The sequence below is a fragment of the Candoia aspera genome, chromosome 16, assembly GCF_035149785.1.
Source record: "Candoia aspera isolate rCanAsp1 chromosome 16, rCanAsp1.hap2, whole genome shotgun sequence".
NCBI classification, from domain to species: domain Eukaryota; kingdom Metazoa; phylum Chordata; class Lepidosauria; order Squamata; family Boidae; genus Candoia; species Candoia aspera.
In genome coordinates, this window is record NC_086168.1 from 7363187 (window position 1) to 7383537 (window position 20351).

The 20351-nt window shown below is 46.9% G+C and overlaps 1 protein-coding gene across 3 annotated transcripts in view; it reads right to left on the reverse strand.

Annotated features, from left to right (window-relative positions):
- Positions 1–842: 842 nt before the first annotated feature.
- The window catches only part of GARNL3 (GTPase activating Rap/RanGAP domain like 3), a 68418-nt gene continuing 48909 nt past the window's right edge, over positions 843–20351 (reverse strand). For 2 of the 3 annotated variants that reach the window (XM_063316507.1, XM_063316505.1), the window contains 16 exons: positions 20211–20317; positions 19311–19426; positions 19049–19153; positions 18437–18511; positions 17280–17391; positions 16367–16465; positions 15001–15114; positions 14038–14213; positions 13484–13642; positions 12255–12321; positions 11092–11199; positions 10738–10856; positions 10141–10276; positions 8946–9155; positions 7977–8088; positions 843–7377 (listed from right to left, as the gene is read on the reverse strand). In XM_063316507.1, the coding sequence (XP_063172577.1) occupies positions 7224–7377; positions 7977–8088; positions 8946–9155; positions 10141–10276; positions 10738–10856; positions 11092–11199; positions 12255–12321; positions 13484–13642; positions 14038–14213; positions 15001–15114; positions 16367–16465; positions 17280–17391; positions 18437–18511; positions 19049–19153; positions 19311–19426; positions 20211–20317 (1969 nt within the window). In that variant the 3' untranslated portion in view covers positions 843–7223. Of the gene's footprint in view, positions 7378–7976; positions 8089–8945; positions 9156–10140; positions 10277–10737; positions 10857–11091; positions 11200–12254; positions 12322–13483; positions 13643–14037; positions 14214–15000; positions 15115–16366; positions 16466–17279; positions 17392–18436; positions 18512–19048; positions 19154–19310; positions 19427–20210; positions 20318–20351 lie in introns of those variants that run through there. The other variant, XM_063316508.1, reaches the window with a different exon arrangement.

Genomic DNA, 20351 nt, shown 5'->3' on the forward strand with positions numbered 1-20351 from the left:
AATCCTGCCAAGGGAAATCAGTGTTTGCCTTGCTTTGACTCTGCTCTGAAATGCCAAGGAAGAGCCTGTTTTTCCCCTTCCAAAATCCCCGTTTCCCTACTTCGGGTTAAAATCTTGGCTCTTGTTCCCAAATGGGGGTCTCCTTGAGTTAAAAGTACCAGCTGGAGAAACTATTAAAGATAGAAATGCAGAGTTAAGGGGAGAAAGGGGAAGAAACCATGGGAAACCGTGGGAAAGGGTTATAAATAGAAAATAATACAGGTAGTCCTCATTTAGCAACCACAGCTCGGTCGCAAAGTGAAACCGCAACTGTGCTTATGATCTTACTTCAGGTTTCCTTTGCTTTATACAGCTGCGAAGGTTGTAAATGCAAGGATTGGTCATAAAATTAATTTTTCATCTCTGTCGTAACTGGGAATGGTCACTAAATGAGGCCACTGCTAAATGAGGACTACCTGTATTTAAAACGCTGAGCAATTTCCCCTTAAAAGCTGGGCTGTTACAATTAACAGAGCTGAACCAACTGGAGGGGCTTTGCACAGCTAGTTCGATCTCAAATCCATTTAAGCAACTTGGAGCCATCCCAGGGAGTAGAACTTGATCCGTAGCTTCCTCCTGACCACTCTTAGTTGCCCGTGTGATTCAGATTGTGGGGATGAATGGTCAAGCGTGGCCCTAGGAAAAGGGGTCAGGATATGTGTATGCACAGAAGGCAAAATGAGTGTGTGATCTTTCTCCCCCGTTTTATATCTGCAAGACCAGGGAATGGCAAGAACATGCAGTTTGGGGGTACTCATGGATTACAGTAAGATCCCAGGGGGACAAACCAATGAAAAATAGCATTATCAAATATCATAAATATTTATTACATATCAAGGAAGAAAAAAAAACCCAACAGTTGATTTTACAGCTGTGGTCTATGGAACTTCCAGAACAGATGTCTGTCATCGTATACTGTGATGCTCGCTCGCTCTCTCGTTTTTACAAGCCATATTTGAAAACACTCAGAAAAAAAGGAAATAATAATACATTATTACTTGTAGCATTGAAAAACAATGGCAAATACAATTAAGTTTAAGACACTTGGTGGTATAATTTAAACTTTGAGACTCACAAGAGGGTAAGCCACAGGCTGACAGCACGGAATCATTGAAAAGTACAAAATCCCACTAGAGTTAACAGTCAAGGGGCACAATCCAGCAAAAAAGTTAGGTGTGAGTAAAGCTGTGATCCAATACGCGTCAATAAGCGGAGTAAGCCCAAAAGATTTCAGGAGGCTTAATTTTCTGATCCACCCACATAGCATGGCATGGCGAAGATGCCATCCCAAAGCCACTTTAACTTGGATTTCTGAGTTATCCTGCATGGGATCATCTTGGTGAGATCAGCCAGCCTTGACTGTGAACAACAGCTGGCGCTGAAAGGGGCTGACCCCTTTACTCGTCGGTAGATCCCAAGAGTGAAGTTTAGGAAGAGGTGGTTTCATGGATTTAAGCTGTAAACTTCACCTTGATTCTCCCATCCCTTCCCGCAACCAGTTCGGTTGTCCCTCATCCCTCTTCTAAAACACGTGGATCATCAAAACGAGATTTCTCCCCCAGGCCCCACCATAAATAGAGCACCAAATCCCAGGCAGAAGTTGCATCCTACTTGGAAACAAGAGCGGGGAGATGCTGGAAAAAGGTGGAAAGGATGTGGCCGAATCTGCCTTCCTTCTCCATCTGTTGCTTTGGGGGGTGGGGACGGGGAAGTCACACCTAACTCATGCCGGACAGTGCTCGAGGGTGCTTTTTTTTTTTTTTGAAAGAAAAATGGGAAAGGAGAACAAGCAACCAGTGTTGACGACAAACTCTTTTGTACATACATCAGCTTCAAAGTGCCTTCTGTCTGGCGAGAGAAATATTTAATAAATACTAGCAAGTCATACTTGCAGGAAACAGCCACCCACCCCCACCGAAGATGGAGGAGGAGGAGGAGGAGGAAGAAGAGGCAGCAACAGGAGAGTTCTTCCTTTGGAGACATAGGACTACCACGGGGATACGTGGAAGAGTTGAGACACCAAGTCAAATGGCACAAACAGAACAGACGTGCAAAGGTGACCGTAGCAGATCAGTGTGTAATGTTAACGCTACAACTGCGGCCGTGATCTTCAAAGAGGCAAATGCTTGCTGCCACGTTTTCTGGCAAAGGGTGGTCCTGTTGCCTGGTCTCTCTCTCTCTCTTTTAATTTGCAACAGTGGATGGTCTACTGGGCAGGAAAACGCTGCTAAGCCTTTCCAGGACTTCTGCTTAAGAGGAAGACAGGAACGAAAGGACAGATCAGCCTCCCTGAATCTTGTAACCATCCCTCCGTCTCTTAGACTACAACTCCCAGCATCCCCAAGCAGCATGGGCAAGCGCTGGTAGGAGATGAAGCTCATAATATGAACAGGTGCCGGGCTAGAGGTGGTTAGCTCGGTTCTGGTTTCAAGAGTAAGACCGTCTGTTGGGAGACGGAGCAGAAAACTAGGAAATATATTCAATACCCCCTTGAGTTTAAGCACTAAGAAAAATGCTCTCTTGAGCCAGGAGACACTGGTGATTAATCCTTTTCCTCACCCCACTCCCCAATTATGTACAGCATCTGAAAAACCAAAGCACAGATAATGCTTTTTAAAAACTCACAACCCCGCTTCCACATTCTTTCACTAATGGAGATATGAGCAATTAACAGTCACATACGAATCGTAAATGCAGCTCTGGGGCCAGCAGAAAATCTGCCTGGTGAATGTATGAAAGGAACTTAAGCATTTAACCAACATCAAGCACTGCCCCTCAGGTTTTGCTTCTGATTTCCCTTCAGAAAGGGAGCCCTGTCTGGTTATCTGCATTTTGTGGCTGGATATGCTAAGACACAATGTCTCGTCTAAGACTTCGTGCAAGTCAGTGGAATTGGCTAAAATGGGAAGGACCCCCAAAGAGTTGCCCACGTGGATGAAAATAAAATAATACAGCTGGCGGTGTATTAGGCAGAGCCACTGCATTTCAGAAAAAGAAGGAATTCAACCAGTTTTCCTCCTGTGCTTTATGCTTCCGTGACTTAAAATGCTCCTCGCTTCCCAAAACTGCCTTTAGCCCTCCTGCAGTGCAAAAAGATCCGGTATCGGATGGATGAATCTGCCATCACTGGAATTTCAAAGGGATACTTTATCGTACCACTGGAGCACCATTTTCACCATGAAAATAGTATTGGGAGGATTAGCGTGGCCCCAATTAAATGTGGGCCATTTGTGAATGCTTTTTTAGTAGGTTGAAGTGACACTCAGCTTCAAGGCAATATTTGAATTGGGACAGCCTTGGAGACAACGGTGTCTCTTTTTTTAAGCATAAGAAGCTTGGTAAATTTGCCATCAGGTGCTGAAGACAGCAATGGAGAGCCAGTTTGGTGCAGTGGCGAAGGCACCAGACTAAAAACTGAGAGGCAGCGAGTTCTAGTCCCACCTTTGGCACAAAGCCAGCTGGGTGGCCCTGGGCCAGTCCCTCTCTCTCAGCCCTAGGAAGGAGGCAATGGCAAACCAGTTCTGAAAAACCTTGCCAAGAAAACAGCAGGGACTTGTCCAGGCGGTCGCCAGGAGTCAACATTGACTCGAAGGCACAAAAACAAATGAACTGAAGACAGCAGAGAAGAGCCGAAATTGTAATTACAGTGTTCCAGAGCCTACTGTCTCTTCCTATATGTGCACTCAAACCTTCTTCTCAACATGCTCTACCTGGAAGACCTTTGATTTTACAATTGTCAGGGGTACACAGCCCTCAACTGGAAGCAAACATACATACAGAAAGCAGGTGGGAATGACACGTGGGAATCGTTCTGCTAATTCACCAGAAGCCGCCCCCAGCAAGATTATGCGGCAATGAGATTATGCCCCACTTTCCCAAAAACGCTCTTTTGGAATCGGAGAGGAGTGGGGGGAAAGACGATTTTCACCAAAGCAGAAACGCAGGCGTACCATCTGCAGCAAACGTCTACTTGTCTGCAAACAAAGGTGTTAAAAAGGAAGAGAAGCTGAGAGATGCTACATCTGAAAAGAGATCCCAAAGGTCGAAAGCCCCCGAGCCCTCCAAAACGAACGAGTCCGTTTCTGCACAAATCTATGCAACCATCTCGGAGCTTGTACCCAGCTCACCCTGTCCTTCATCCCAGCTTCTTTCTCTCTAGGATTTCTTGAGGGCCGTGCATCTATTCCAACTCCCATCACCCTTGGCTGGCTCTGTCAGCAGAGGTAGGTGCAGGCCCGCAACTAGGGTCTGTGTCACCCAGGGCAAACATGGATTCCACGCCCATCTTGGAGCCCCCCCAGCACTCATTTTGGTGCCCTCCCAGCGTGGCACCTGGGGCACATGCCCCGCTTGCCCCCCGCTCCAGTTGCGGCCCTGGGTAGGTGTCCATTGTTTAGCTCCACTAATCTGCAAGCTGATTAGAAATTACAATGGGTTTGGAACTCAGCCGCAGATTCTAATTTTGTTGGGTGCTGGTCCCAGCCCTACAGACTGGCCATTCTAGAAACCAGCATTTGAGATGCATGGGAAATGGGCCACTGTGTACTCAGGAAAGGGAGACCTGCATCTATCAGCTTGTGGCTTTACTGATACTTTCCGCCATATTTTTTTCGAATGGCATACCTGCTCAGCTATCCCAGCTGCTCTCCTCCATTAACACCAGAAACTCAGCTGCTTGTTTTCTACTAGCCAAGGGTGCAGTGTTTTATTTACTAGGGGGCTGGTCCCTTGGGAAGAGTGGGCCAGGCAAAACAGTCAAATGGTTTGTTCAGTATAACCATCCTGCTTGAGATGGATTAAGTGCTCTGTCCAATGAGCAAAAAATAAGGCAATCAGGCAAAGGCAGAGGGACTGGATCATGGAATCTTGGTGGGCAAAAGAGGTAGGAGATCAAAGGTGGAATGGAAGATCCACCAGGAAGGATCAAACAAACAAGTAGAGTGGGACTATTGGTGTAAGGGAAGACAAATCAGTTGATGTGGTTAACTCGACAAGGAAATGTTGGAATTAGGGCAGAGGACAGCCTTTGGGTGCAAACGTTTCTCCTGCGGTAGGGCCACCGGCCCCTTCAGATGGACATCTGGTTTCTCAGGGTGTCTAACAAACCACAGGACAGAAACTGTCAACATGAGGAAGGAGGAAAGGGCGAAGGGGGTGGGTCACGAGAACAGGCAAACACCTTTGAGGGATTAAAAGCAGCTTTGAGACAGGTTCCCGCCCTGCCCAAGAGAGGGCAAAGGTACCTTTCTCATGCCACAGGTTGTCAAGCCTTTGAAAGACCCAAACTGCAAACCCTACTTAACAGAGGTTGGAAGTAGCTTTGGCATTCACACCCCGGAGGAGTGGTGTCTCTTCCAAAACCTCCTTGAATCTTTCGTGAAAGCTCATAATTTGGGTGCTTGGCAACCGGTTCGCATTTATGACCGTCGCAGCATCCCATGGTCACGTGATCGCCATTTTCAACCTTCCTGGCCAGCTCCTGGCAAGCAAAATCAATGGGGAACCACGTGATTCGCTTAACGACCACATAGTTCGCTTAACGGCTTCAGTGATCCACTTAACTACTTCTGAAAAAAAGGTCATAACATCCGGTCAGATTCGCTTAATGACCCACTGCGCTTAGCCACCAAAATTCCAGTCCCAATTGTGGTTGTTAAGTGAGGACTACCTGTATGCTCAACCTAACCTTTTCTGGCTAGTCAGCAGAGGGAGGGGGGACATCTATCCATTAATCAAAATGAGAAAACGAGGTGGGAGGGGAAGAACAGTTGTCGGATTTCCAAGTTTCAGCTCAAGAAAGGCCTGTTCTGCCCCTCTGCTACAACCAAAGAGGAAAAGCTAATGGTTTAGCAGGACGGCAATGTTTCTGCCGCTGATTGGATTCCTCAAACAAGACTCTTTCTAGCCAGAAGCAGCTATCGTTAATTGAACAATCCATATACATACATACATACATACACAAACACACACACACACACTGTGTGTGTGTGTGTATTTATTTATTTATCTTTGGGGGTTAAGTTACACCTTTTAAATTAAAGAATCCCAGGGTTCTTTTTGACCCTCCTGGATCAGACCCAAGGGCTATTTCAAGAGGGCACCGTACAATTTTGCCATAGCAGGTTAAGCAGAGTGGGACAACTTGCCATTCGTGTACTTCTTTCTGATCACATGAGAATTCAGTTTAGAAGCCACGTTGGGGGGCACTCCATGCACCAACACACCTTTGGGTTGTGACATTCGAGTCCAGCAGCCTATGCCCTACAGCGGTGTTTCTCAACCTTGGCAACTTCAAGATGTGTGGACGTCAACTCCCAGAATTCCCCAGCCAGCGTGCTTGAAGTTGCCACGGTTGAGAAACACCGCTCTGCAGTGACAGACCAGATGCTTCCAGGATCTCACTCGCGTGGCAGGGAATTTCTCTTCCCCAGTGACTCCCTACTTTCCTATGTAATTTTTCTGAATTACAGGAATACAAGCTAAGACCAAGGAGGAGGCAGAATCCCTGGCCAGATCCTGTTTCAGACAAGGAAGTTGGCGGCCACTCTCGGCACGGGTCCAGGACCCTCCTTTTAGCTTCAAATGGTGGGAAATGTGGCTCAGCGAAGAGAACTTCCTCTTCTTTAGTTCCCTCTGTTCTGATTTCCAAACCTGGGGACAATCTCCAAGACTGTCCAGGTCATCTCCCTCCTCCAGTGCTGGTGGAGAAAGGAAACATGTCTGTTGGCCTGTTACCATGGACAGGGGGCACTTAGGAACTTGCCCCACCCCTGAAATATAAGCAGTCTGTTCCTTGAAAGAGACTTCCTGTGCCATGTGAAAATAGATAAAGATTTAATCAATTAACTGATTAAAGCTCATTTGATCCTTCACCCAAGCTTTCACCCAAACTGGGTGACTGCTCTCTTATTTCACCAAAAAGACTATCTATATATATACACACACACACACACACCTGGTCTCTTTTCCTCTAACAAGCCAATAAGCTGGAAAAGTCAGGCATCCAGAGATGGATCCCTTAGTTCCTCTCTTGGATTGCATGTAGTGACCACTTCTAACATTGCTAGAGCATTTAGTGAGATGCATACTGTTTAGAGAGTTGTACAAAATTGGGACAGGGGGTGGAGGGAAACCAGTGGCAGAGAACGGGGTGAGTGCGTGCAAAGATTGTGTCCCAGTTGTCTTCACTTCAGATCAATGATGCCTTCGTCAAAGGAGGCCCCGAGTTGGAAGAGATTGCTGGAATGGGGCTCCTCATCCGGTGGGGCAGCGTCAGGGTCTGAACCGGCAGAGAAGAGGGGCTCTTCGGAAGTGCTTTCGAACGAGCTCACAATGAGCCTGCGGAGAGGAAAGAAGAAATGGCGAGTAGTGGGGAGGGTTGACGGGGATGTCACAGCCTTGGCAAGGTTTCGCCATCACGGAAACGCAACTGCTGTAAAGCTGGAGTGTCAGGCTGCAGATGGGCGCATCTTTCAGGCGAAGAAGGCTGAACAAACTACATCAGACCATTAATGGAACATCTAGGTTACACTGCAGCCGCCATTATCCTCAGATGTCAGTTACTTCCAGCCAACTTGCAGAAGCTTTTGCTCTCGTGACTTCGCCCTGTCGCAATCTATTCTCCCCAAGAATAACCCCTAACACAGTCACAGGGGACAACTGAAAAAAACCAGCTTAAGTCAACAACTTTCTCTCTTACTGCCTAATAAAGTGAGTATGCATGTCTGTTCAGAGAGAGGGCAGCCTAGCTAGACTTCCTCTGGTCCTGCGCGTAGATGTCCTTCACTGCCTGCCTGCAACAGCCTTTACAAAAATCAAATTTACACCAGAAGGCTCTCACACGCAGCTTCAAAACAACATAGTTTGGGGAATCAGGGGCGGAGGGGCTGGCTTGTAGCATCACCCCAACTCTCTCCCTCCTGTTCGTGGCTGCTTACCTGTCACTGCTTGAGGACCGCTGAGTTCCCTGCTTCGGGTCTGATGGTTTTGACGGAAGCTTCTTCTGCTTTTGCCCTCCTTCTGACTTTGAAGTAGGATCATCTAACAGACCTGGAGAATCCAGGAAAGAACAGCTGTCAATCCTTGGGAGATGTTTCCTTCCTTGCTTTTCTAACTCCAGAAGACCTCCAAAGTGGGTAATAATTGTCAGGAAAAACAATAAAATAATAAAGATGGCCCTGATCAATGCCTCTTCTAAGGAGGAGCTTGCCTGCAGCTTGAAGCCAGAAAGAGAATAAGGCCCACCATGGTAGAGGTATTGAGTATTGGAGAATTTAGCGCAAAGCCAAGAAAGATCTTTGGCCTCGTCCTCTGAGCTATTGTCCTTCTAAAAATTTAAGTAGGATGCTGGTTCCGAATTAAAAAGGAACATTGGAAGTGACTCCCAGTCTCTCTATCTTAATATCATCTACACCAGAGTTTTTCAAACTTGATGACTTCGAGATGTGTGGACTTCAACTCCCAGAATTCCCCAGCCAACATTGCCTAGCATGCCAGCTGGGGGATTCTGGGAGTTGAAGTCCACACATCTTACAATTGCTAAGTTTGAAAACCACTGAGCTGCACTGACCAGCAGCTCTCCAGGGTTTCAAGCAGAGGTCTTTTCCAGCCTCATCTGGAGATACTGGAGATGGAACTTCAGAATGCAAAGAGGATACTCGGTTACTGAATTGCGCAACCCCTTTCAGTCAATAATCTGGGTTTGGTGACTCTGAGTGATGGTTGGGTGACTTTGAGTCACAAATAGCTGAAGCTGCATGAGGGTCCCAGTGGGGGAAGTCAAGGTTTAACGTTTATGATGCAGCCTAGGAACCCTTCTCTGCCCCCTGAGATCAGATTCAGGCTGGTGGGTCCATGTCCAAACAGTTTCACAGAAATCCAGAAAATGCTGAGTTCTCAGTCTTTACCAAGCAATTCTTTGCGGGTTCTGCTTGCAATCTCTTTGATCTCTATGCGCGACAAGGAGAGGGAAGGTGCAACTGGGATAGAGGCGATGCCAGCAGACGTTGGGGTGGTGATGACTTTGGGGGCCAGGGGAGACTTGAGTGGGCGCTCGATGCTCCTGCCAACCAGGTTGCTGAGGGGGATTTTGTAGATATTTTTGCACAAAGCTTCACCTGAAATGAGGAAGAGGAGGAGAACAATGCTGGCAGCCAACATGGCGTAAGGTGTTTGGCAAAGGTGCTGATGGTCTACCAAACGTTTCTGGTAGCTTTGCTACCTGTTTCTTAGCCTGTTTCTTCTCTTGGTTAACGTGGCCCTGATGGAGCAGCACCAGGAATAGCAACTCCAGAGGAATCACAGGATAGTAATGTGAGCATATTTGGAAAAATATGGTCCCTAAATATTTTGCTTCATTCTGTATTTGTAAGTCAAATTTAAGGGTCCTTCTCCTTTAGTTGCAATCTTTCGTTCCTTCTAGCTCCCTTAGTGTCCAGCCTTCCAAGTCCCATCCTATCATGTTTTTTTTAAAAAAAATAATTCAAAACAAAAGCATTTTCCCATGGGAAGGATTCTTATAATTAATTCCAAAATCTTATTTCAGATCCGTCTGGACCCTTATTCCTTTATTAACTTTCCAGTTAACTCTAATTGCCCTTCCCTTGAGAAAACTGAAGGAAACCTTTAGGAATCCTTTCTTCAAGGGCTTCAAGTCTCTTGAAGTGGTAGCTCCAGATGAAGCCACCTTCCCTCTCCCCTTCAAACGTCAACAAGAACCAGGGGATTTGGCAGAGTGGATCCACCTCACAAACTAGATGTGGCACATTTTCCTCTCATTCCTTAGGGTTAGGAATCCTGCCAAAAAAGGAAGGGACCATTTTTCAGCCCTGCTGAAGGGGCTGGCAAGAAAAGGCAACCCTCCCTCAGACCGAGGTAGGTCTTTCAGATGCTAAGGAGCCTAGAGGAGAAAGTTCTCAGGAGGAACTATTACCTGATCCCTCCATGGGAGGCCTGGAGCTGACACAGCCTAACCTCTAGGATAGGGAGAAGAAGAAAGTCCAATATTGTACTTCTGGAATTTATGTTGGAAAGGGCCGATACTTTAGCAATAAGCCGTTAGGTATCTCCAACCCTGAGAAGCACGCAGCCCAACTTCCTTACCTTCTGCTGAAGTAGGGGAGAAAATGGGACTTTCATGAACTGAAGGTGTCTGAGGGGACCCAGGGGAGCTGGTCTCCTTCGAACTGCTGTTGGACACTTCGCTCACTGCGGTGGCAGCTCTGAAGTAGATATCTGACTGGAAGGAGAAGTGAGTTGAGAAAGCCAATGTAACATCCCCTAGCCCTTGTCTAAAAGGATCAGGAGTCTCTCTTCTTTATAAGGGGTTGTGAGAACTTGTGCTGAGAGCGAACAGTGTCTCCAAACCACCACCAATGGGAGATGTGGTTACAGGTTTCTACAGTAAATGAACGCTTCACCCACTATGCAAATATTCTGAGATAAAGGGATTCCAAAGCTTCAAAAGGAGCCCGCCTCAATGGACATCATGAATGGGAACCTTACCTATGGGGCCTTGAGTTGCACAAAATAAAGTGGGGTGGGAATTCAACGAGTGATTCATTCACTCGCTCACTAATAAAGGCAGGCTGGAGAAGGTGATCGAGGACTTGGACATCCCAGAGCTAATGCAAAAGGTTACAGCAATCTGGGGGAAAGGGAATTTGATGTGGCAGAGCAGGCTCTGCCCTATCTCCTTACCCTCGATGCCACCAGCTGCAAGGCTGGGACCACGGCTGTATGGACGAGGTTTCCATTAACCACCAACCGGATCTCAATGGAATCGGTAGTGAAGGCCAAAATGTAAGGGAAGGCGCAAACTGCAGAAGACAAAGGGCGGGGGTAGGGGGTGTCCTTAATGAAGAAGCCAACTCAGGAGCTGTTCAGACTGAGGAGTGCCTAGGCAGTCATTGAGCCATTCAGATGTGCTCCTGATCAGCTGCCCGGCTGGAAGTCACCACCAGCTTGGTTTTATTTTATTTTATTTTTATTTATTTATCAAATTTGTCACCGCCCATCTCCTCCCACCAGAGGGACTCTGGGCAGTTTTCTTACCAATCGCATAAGGAACCTGGTTCCAGCTGAAATGGAAATCCGAAGCTAGTGGCTGGACCAGAGCTGAGCCCCCGTTAAAGGGACACACTTTGCGGTAATAGCAAACATCTGCAAAAGCAAAAGGAAGAGCGGGGAAGAAGAGGAAGAAAAAGAGGACTGGTAGAAAAACAGAAGGAGGTCCACTATTTCACCAGGCCAGCCATTTGTGTCTTGGACAGCATGCAGTGGGAAAGACAGCTCCTTAACTCCTGAGCATCTGGATGGCATCAAAGGTGCAGAGGAACAGTGGCAGCTGGAATGAAGTTTGCTTTCTTGACAGCTGCAAAGGTTTTCTTGCACAGATTCTGGTCACTGAAGTTCTTCTTGGTAAGGGGTATCAAATGCGGCTTTGCCCCTGCCCAACTGTCCTCTGCTTCTCCACAAGGGAAACACTAAAGTTGGCATGGGGATGTTGGCCGGGGATGCTAGGAGATAGACACCTCATGCTTCTAAACATCTTAGGCCTTATTTCACTTTCAGTTGGGGGTTCCAGTGGAAGAGAGACAGCCCCTCTTCAAGGTTGCCTGGCACCCACCCCTTTCGTCTGCCATCAAGGCTGTTGGTAACGTCAGCAGAAGGAAAAGGGGGCAGAGGTGGAGAACCCCCTTATAGCTATGGTTCAGTTTTTAAATAATCTTTTAGGGTTGGGTTGAGAGGGGTTCCTTTCACTCACATATGTATGGATTAAGGACAGAGTGGGTTTTATTTTACACTTCCAAAGAACAATTCCAGTGCACCGTCAGAAAGCAATGATCTGCTGTCCCATTTCTGGACCACAACCCCGGACCCTGAAAGTGGAGTTTGGGGCTACCTGCTTCTAACCTGGGAAATCACCTAGCATTTCTCCAGTGCTTTAAAGTCAGGGATTTATTTCAGCTTCCTGCGATCGGCTGCTAGGTGCATCCAAAAAGATGTCAGGTCACCCCTGTGTTCGAGTCGTGCAACTTGGGGAAACGGTTGGGTGATGACCACCTTTTCTCCCACCTTCCCCCATCTTTATCTCCCTCCATCCCACTCTGCAAGCCTCCATCCCGAACCCATGACTCAACAGCTGCTCTAGGTTGATGCCAGATAAGGCTCAGCCTGATGCTGCCTGAGCTCCCTGGAGAGACAGAAGTACTTACAGTTATAGCACAAAAGCAGGCCAGCTTCTCCATCTTCATACACATCAATAGCTGCAACAAAATTAACCTGCAATGATAATGGGCAAGGATAGTGGGCGGGCTGAAGGCCAAGCTGACTACATTCAGGCAGAGGGAAGGATCTCTCCTTTCTCCATCCTCTTTAGCTCCCAAACACTGTACTCTCTACGGAATTGTATTTTCCGACTGTTCCATGTACTCAACGTGCTCCTCTCCTCCCTGCTATGCACACACATATCCCAGCTTAAGCTGGAATTGAGCTGAGCTAACACACCCCGCAGTTTGGAAAATACCTCGGTTTCTTCCAGATCCCATTCTGAAGACAGGATCTTTCAAAGGGTTCATCAGGAGCCCAATTCTGAACCGTCTGCTGGACTGTTTCCTCCCAACCCCTCCCCTTTGTCCTCATTTCTCTGGCAGCAAGCAACTGTAAAAAAGATCGTTGCGAAGCCTTCCTCCCTGCAGGGACATGGGGACCCTGGGAAAAGTCACTTCCTCAAGGCTTCCTAGCATGGGCATCACATTCCTGGGAAATTACACATTCCATAGTTTCTTGGGAGCGGAATGCTGACCCTCTGGCATGCAAGCTGCTGTTAACAGTCGAACGTTGATGCATTAACTCAGGACGGGCCACCTGCACTACTCCGCTGCAACTCCCAGCATTGTCAAGTAGTCTGGCCAATGTTGAAGGATGCTGGCAGTGCAGCGTTATCTGGAGCGCCACAGGCTGGCCACCACCAGCAAAACTATACGAAGAGACATTAGCTAGATTCTGTCCTTCCCATCTACCCTATTGGACAAGGCTGCATTTTTAGAAAAGGCCTGCCGTTTCCTCCTTCCTAGGGCTGAGAGAGAAGGAGTGATCCAAACAATGCAAAATGTAAAGTTTTCCTATGCAGATTGGCTTATCTAGCCTGGTATTAATTACTTATTTCTTTTTTCCAGGCACAAAGGGCCCCCAAAAAAGAAGTCTTTCAACCTATTGATCTCCGTGCAAGAATCCCCAGGAAACAGCAAGACAAAAGAATTAATTTTGGTTGGTTGATCCTCAGATTTTGGATATTCACTGAATACTTGAATCACAGCCCCAACCTACTCCATGCTGGAGGCGGGTTGCTTTCTCGCTCAAGCAGCCTTGGGGTCCGCTTTCTAAAGGTAGTCATGAATGCCAGCATGAACACATTCTGTGTTTCTGATGCCCAAGGACCTACCCTGCTCGTGTCAACATTGTGCAGTCGGTAGCATTCGCCTGTGCTCTCACTGATCAAGTCAAACTGGTGTCGGTAGGCCACACAGATCAGGTTGTCATTTTCTCCGGTGGGGCCATCCACCAACGTCATGACCACAGGAGGGTCACACAAGCAGATTTCCTGCAGCAGAAAATCAGGAGCCATCAAAAGGTGCTACGAAATTTGGCAGGAACGTTCAGAAAAATCTCGAATATGGTATGAAGAAAAACATAGACAAGTTAAGGAAGTCCAGAGTCTAACGTCACCTAACTGGATCGCTTCTTGTCTATAACTTTTCTGGCTTTTCCAAAAGATGTAAAGAGCACTCTGCATCTCAAGACAGAGTCTTGGCCTTGCCAATTAGGAAATGTCATTCCTGGAGATATCTGGCCTCTCCCAAAGAAAGATTTGATGGGCTCCGAGACTTCAAATAGCAGTGTCTTGTTCCACTAGGAGCTGAAAATCAGCCTAGCTCATCTGTCACTGCTTTATCTCAATTTGGCCATTCATCTTCCGGTGCTTTACCTCAAACCTACCCTGATGTACTGAAACTCCTCCACGGGGGACTCCGACTGGGGGGACACCAAGGGGGCACCGTTCAGACTCTCCCACCGCCTGAACTTCCGGGTGACGAGGAGCAGCTTATTTCGGATCGCGGCAATGATCCGCAGCTCGTTGCTGTGGTGAGTGTTGATGGCGTAGAGATGGCAGCCTGGAGCACAGAAGTCCAGAGGCATCAGGCTGGGTCCAAAGAGGAACGTCCCAAACAAACCACGGGGCAAAGGACATGAGAGGGGAGCTATAGATTTCCAGCTTATCCTTCCCTTCTGAACCACAGAGAGAATCCAGACCCTTCCTCCTTAAAACCAGGGAAGACAGGCTCTATGCCCAACTGTATTAAGTGCCAGCATGGTGGCATGGGCAGCACTGGATTAACAGTTAATGGGTGTACTAGGGATTAGATGCTCCCTAGTTAAGAGCCTGACGCCATTCTCTCAGCCCAGTCCAGTTTGTCACACAAATGTCCAGTTTCTACACGTGGCAGCTTGGCTACTTGGAATGTCAAACACCCAGCCAACAAAACACCACCAGATCTCTCTTTTGCTGTTGTGAGAGGCTGTGCTGAGGCTGACAGAGAGGCAGAGGAGTATCTCTAGGCACGAAGAATGAACAGAAATGGATTCTTAGCCCACCATGCCAACAAGCTGGGAAAAAGAAATTCAAAAGCTTCAAAAAGATGCAATGAATGCACTCATAAAGGAGGACTGGAAATTCCTATCTGAGTAGCCAAGATTCTTTATTACAAGCCCTACTTCTTGGTATTAAAACTCGTCACCTGTGTGAAACTTGCCTCTTTGGTTGTGCTGCACAGCTAAGGGACTGGATGCTAGGCGTGAGGGAGCAAAGTTACTTCTTTTATCAACCCGGGTGGCAAGCTACTAATTCAGGAGGATCTGGTACAAAGATGGTTGGTCTCCAAGAAGAAGGTTCTATAATACCTTTTGTTTTCTCCAACTTGTTTTCTCGGCAATCACTTTTGCTTCTGGTTAGCCTTGCTTCGATGCCTTTCCATAGGGCATTCAGCCTGAACACCAGAAGCCGGGCCTCCTTCCCTACCGGATGGAGGGTAAACAAACATGTTAAGAGGGCTACATCATCATGATCATGATCATCATAATCACAGTTATCAACATCATCATCTCATTTATACCCCACCTTTCCATCTGTAGAAGGGCAATCAAGGCAGCTAACATGAGATAAGAACTAAACATCCTAAGTTCTCTTGACTCAAAAGGAGAGACGATGTCCTAACAGCCAGGAACCACGCTGAGACAAGGAATAGGTCTCTAGTGTTTATTACTGCTACATTAGACAGAAAATACATTAGACAGAAGAAGCGTGGGAAAAACCCAGACAGATAAGCCCCAAAACTCAAGGCAGGTCTGCTCTGAGTTTCTTTGAAGGACAGTTCAAAGCCTCTAAACTATGCATGCGTTTTCCCCCCTGGATAGGGGCCCCCTCCTGCTCACCATCAGTACTCATGACAGACGTTCTATGTTGCAGTTTTACCATCCACCACTAGATGAAGCTCAGAAGAAAGAGCAGGTAACAGGCATGAAAAAAGAGAGTGATTTGGGCCCCAAATTTAGAGCAGGAGATGGAAGGCAGAATGAATGCAGAAAGGAGCTGAACCCCCCCCCCCCCCCACAAAGGGCTCTTCGAATCAAGCAAGAGGTGGTGGCTGTGTCTTTCGCTCCTGCCATGTTCCTCAACCAATCGTGGCTTGCTGTGTTATCTCTTGTGAAACAGCAGTCTTTGGTTAGAGAGCAGGCTCCCACTGGCTGCCTTTGTGTAATTATATCTGCTCCAGCAATTCCTAGGAAAGGGTCCAAGAACCAAACCCAGTTCTTGCTAGAAGGTGCAGAATGGTTCCAGACCCCCCATTTTATGGAGGAGTGATCTTGAACAGCAGAAGGCAGCCATTGTCCATCAGGCAACTTCTGGAGATGTTGGACTGCAGTTCCAGTTAGCTGAGACAACAGACCCAAAGTTGCGGCTAAGAGGACTGGGGAGGCCGTCGAGTTGGAGAAAACTAATCAGATGTGTTGTTTAGTCCAGAACATGCAGAGGTCATTTTCAAGGGAGGGAGGTTGAAGTGATCCTTCCACAAAACGAAACACTGATTAAATGCTTCAAAGGAAAGGCAAGAACAGCTCAAATCTAGATGGCAGTGTGGTAGGACACTTTGGTCCTGCATGCTGGTGAAAATTCTGCACGCTGAGGAACAAAAGCGTTCCTTTCCTTAGCTTTCTCTTAGAATACTGGGGGATGTTATTCTCCCAATAGCTCAGTGGTGTTTCTTACCTTTGTCTGCTCTGGTAATTAGAAGGTCCAACGTTTCAAGTATGTGCATCTGTTTGATCTGCAATGTTTTATCAAACACCGGGATGGGAGGCTGCCCATCTGAAAAGGAAAGATTGCAAAGCATTGAACCTCTAGAATATCTGCGCAACAACAGGTTGTGTTCTTTTTATTTTTTTCTCTCCAAACAGGAGATTAAAAAAACTCAAAACAAGCTCAAACTCATGACAGATTTTCTTTCTGAAGAAGCCTAGAATCAAACTGATGGTTTGGGGCAGCCCTGAGTGTTATCTAGGCCAGAGGAAAAAAGCAAAAAGTGAGTATCAAACAAACAGGACTCCATAGCTTTGGTTTTACTGAAAATTTAGCAACACCTTTCACAAAATTATACAGCACGGTCATGCAGATAGAGCTCCACCATTTCAATTTTTCCCCCTTTTTCTTAAGTTTTGGGGGGCTAGCTTAAGTAAGGGAGTTATTTTTCCTTTTTAAGCATGTAGTTGATTAGACATTATTAAAAACTGAATTAAAATACAGACAAAGAGGAAAAAAGCCACAACCATTTCATAAAGTAGGATATGTAAAACAATGATTGAATGTCTTTCCCATAGCAAAAGGCCCTAAATTAAAAAAAAAACATGAAGCAGAAGAATTCTAGCTCTGCTAGATTTCTGCGTGGCGTCAATGCCAGAGATTAACACCTGCATTTTTAGGAAATAGTCAAAGAGGAGCATCCCTGTCTGGCTTTTCTGACTATGAAAAAAGCTGCTCAGAAAGATTGTTGAGAGTTCTCCATGGCACCTTGAAAGAGGGAGAAATTTAGCTAAAATCCATTTGTTTTCCCTGTTTCACAATGAGGGGGAATGAAAAGATTCCAGTTACAGACATTCTCACAACCGTGGGACTATCCACTAACCGTCTAAGAGTAGGACGCCAACGTCTGTTGAGACCAGCAGGGACTGCCCCCAGGAATCTGCACAGATGACCTCGTGTGGGAAATTGCTGCAGAAGCATTGAGATTCCCAGGGCTGCAGAAGAAGACAATTATGGATGGCAGGTCAATGGGGAGAGAGAGACCTTTGAAATGAAGGCAGGGCGATGCCTTAGAAGTCTTCAGCATCCTTACTAAAGAGGCATGACAAAATGCCACCCATCTTCCCTGTGCTCATTGCAATTTTTTTTTTTCCAGTTAAAAATGAAAAAGAGGAAGTTGGTTTGTTACGAGCAAAGTCTTAACTTCTGGCAACATTTTTATCTGCTGGCATTCCTTTGAGCTGTACAAGGATCCAATGGGATTCTAGGAAAGTGAAGTGATGGGTTACGGAGTTGCAGTGATGATGTTCCACCACTTCTCCAAAAAAAATAAAAAACCAGAGGAATCACCATCAATCAGAGGAAAGCTAGGAAACCAGTAAAGCAGGGGAGAATATCTCACCGGTTTGCCTTCTGGATCCCTCTTGGGATTTGGGGTGAGGGGAGGCAAAAATCTTAATTTATTAGCTGGAAAGGATTAAAAAAAAGTTGAGTAGACTCCAGGATGGATGACACCGAAGTAAAAATCTTCACCAGAAGAAGCAACCTTTTATAAGCTCCATGAATCATGACAAATGGCCCCTGTTTGAACTATCTTGATTTTTGTTTTCATCACGAGGAGGAAGGAGCTAAGTTGGGACACTTCCAACTGTGTTCAGAGACTCCTCTAACTTCTGATGTAGCAGCAGATATTGCATTCCCTACTGCAAGGGCTAGAAACTTGGAGGTTGTTTTTAATGGGGAGCCTGTAGCCTACCAGAACCTGCTGGAATACAACTCTCAGTAGCCCCAACAGACACCACCAAGGGCTGGGGACTAGCCCTGGATGGAGAACCCCAAGTTCCTTATCTCAGGAATGGTATCCAGAGTTCTGCTTGCCATCCCTTGGTTCTGGTCTTTCTGAGCTGGACACAGAACAGTTGGCTTCTGAGCAGGGATCTTTCATCGAAAGCAAACAAGTTGACCTTGTTTCGTTTTTTGTTTTTTTAAGCAAACTGTCTTCCTACTTGCAAAGGCCCACCCCCCAAACGATTCACTCACCTCTTTTTTACAGAGGCTTGTGGTGGCTAAAATAGCTGGGGCATCGCCCCTCACAATGGTTTTCAGTTTGAGGGCCTTAAAATGAAGAAGAAGAAGAAGAAGAAGAAATAATGATGATGATGATGATGACGACGATAGTAATAATAATAATAATACACAAGGAAACACACAAGAGCCCCCCCCTTTTTTTTTCTTTGCAGAAGGGGGATAAACACGGTGCAGCTCCTCATTCTAAGCTTGTGTACAGAGCCATGGAGACAGGCTTGAGGGAAATATTCAGAAGCCATTACAGAAACAAGGGCAGAAACATCCGTTAAGCCCTGGGAACGGAGGCAGTAGTAGGAGAAGGCTCAGGTTGTCTCCTCAAGATCAAGGGGTTATGAGGAGAGGAGAAGCACAACCGGCTTGCAGGATTCAGTTATTATAGCCTATCTCAAGAAAGCTTAGTTCTCATGTTCTTCTGGAGTCCGTTTCCTGGTCTGAACAACCTCGAAGGGCTGACAGGGTGGCCCTTATCTCATCTGAACACTCCCTCCCTGCGGAAGAGCCACCTCCAAACGTTCTCCTGACACAAACCACCGCACCTGCCCCCCCCCCCCCACGAACACACACCTGGCCAAGACGGACAAATTCCGCCTGTCGGGCCTCTTCTTTCTTCCGGGCCGATTTGGGGGACTCGGGCAAGACGTCGCTGAAGGATCTCCTGTTAAGCATGTTCTAGAAACAAACACAACCGCCGCCACGGCCGGAGGTTGAAGAAAGAGGCTGGCATCTTGGGGAGAGTGGAAGTTTCCAAGATGGGACCAGAGGACAAAGCAGGAGGTTGGACTGGATAACCTCAGGCGCTCCGTCTGAGCAGAGGGACAGAGCTTACCTTGTGCATGTCAGGCATGAGATCCTGGTACAAGGAGCGAATTAGCATGTCTAGCGTTCGCTGCCGCTTCTGAGCAAACGTCGGTGTTTCCAAAGTGGCTTTCTCCCCGTTGATCACTGCAGAGCGGCAGAACAGAGGAGAGTGAACCTGCCTCTCTTCCCCATTACCTCCGATGTGTGCAATTCTTATTAAAAATGTAGGAATGCACCACAGGCTGTGGGAGAGAGCTGGGAATATCCCTGGTTTCACTAGGTCACTTTACACAGTTGGGACTGGAACTTCCATTGCTAAGCGAGGCGGTTGTTAAGTAAGTCATACCCAATTTTACGACCTTTTTTTGCCACGGTCATTAAGTGAACCATGTCATTAAGTGAATCCGGCTTCCCCCGTTGAATTTGCTTGTTGGAAGCCAGCTGGGAAGGTTGCAAATGGCGATCACATGACCTGGGGACACTGCATCAATTGTAAATGCATGGCTGAATTTGGATCACGTGACTGTGGGGATGCTGCGATGGTTGTAAGTGCGAGGACCAGTCGCAAGTCACTTTTTTCAGCACTGTCATAACTCTGAATGGTCACTAAACAAATGATCACAGGTCAAGGACTACCTGTAAAAACAGCATCTGGAGCCAATCTTGAAAAATAACCCTTCAAATAATGCCTTGCTCCCTCCATTGAATTCCAACTCTGGTGAGAATTTGGCAACTGTAACAAGACTCCTGATGCGGGATATACTGTATGCATTCATTTGCATATATTTACTCCAGAGGTTGGAGATAATCCTGCCAAGGTGCTGGATGGATTGTGCCTGGCCCTGTGGCTTTGCAGGGCACTTTCCGAAAAGCATCCCAATGTTGAGGCTAAGTTCAGGAAAGCATAGGAGGAATGTTTAATATTTACATTTCACCAGCAGAAAGTCCCTGAATTCCTGGTGGTCCGTAAACACTGGTGGGGAAGGAAGAGGAGGTCCAAAGAGAGGCACGCTTTCTTCTGAAAAAATTTTCAGCCTGGGGAGGAGGAGGGGGAGGAAAAAGAGAAAGG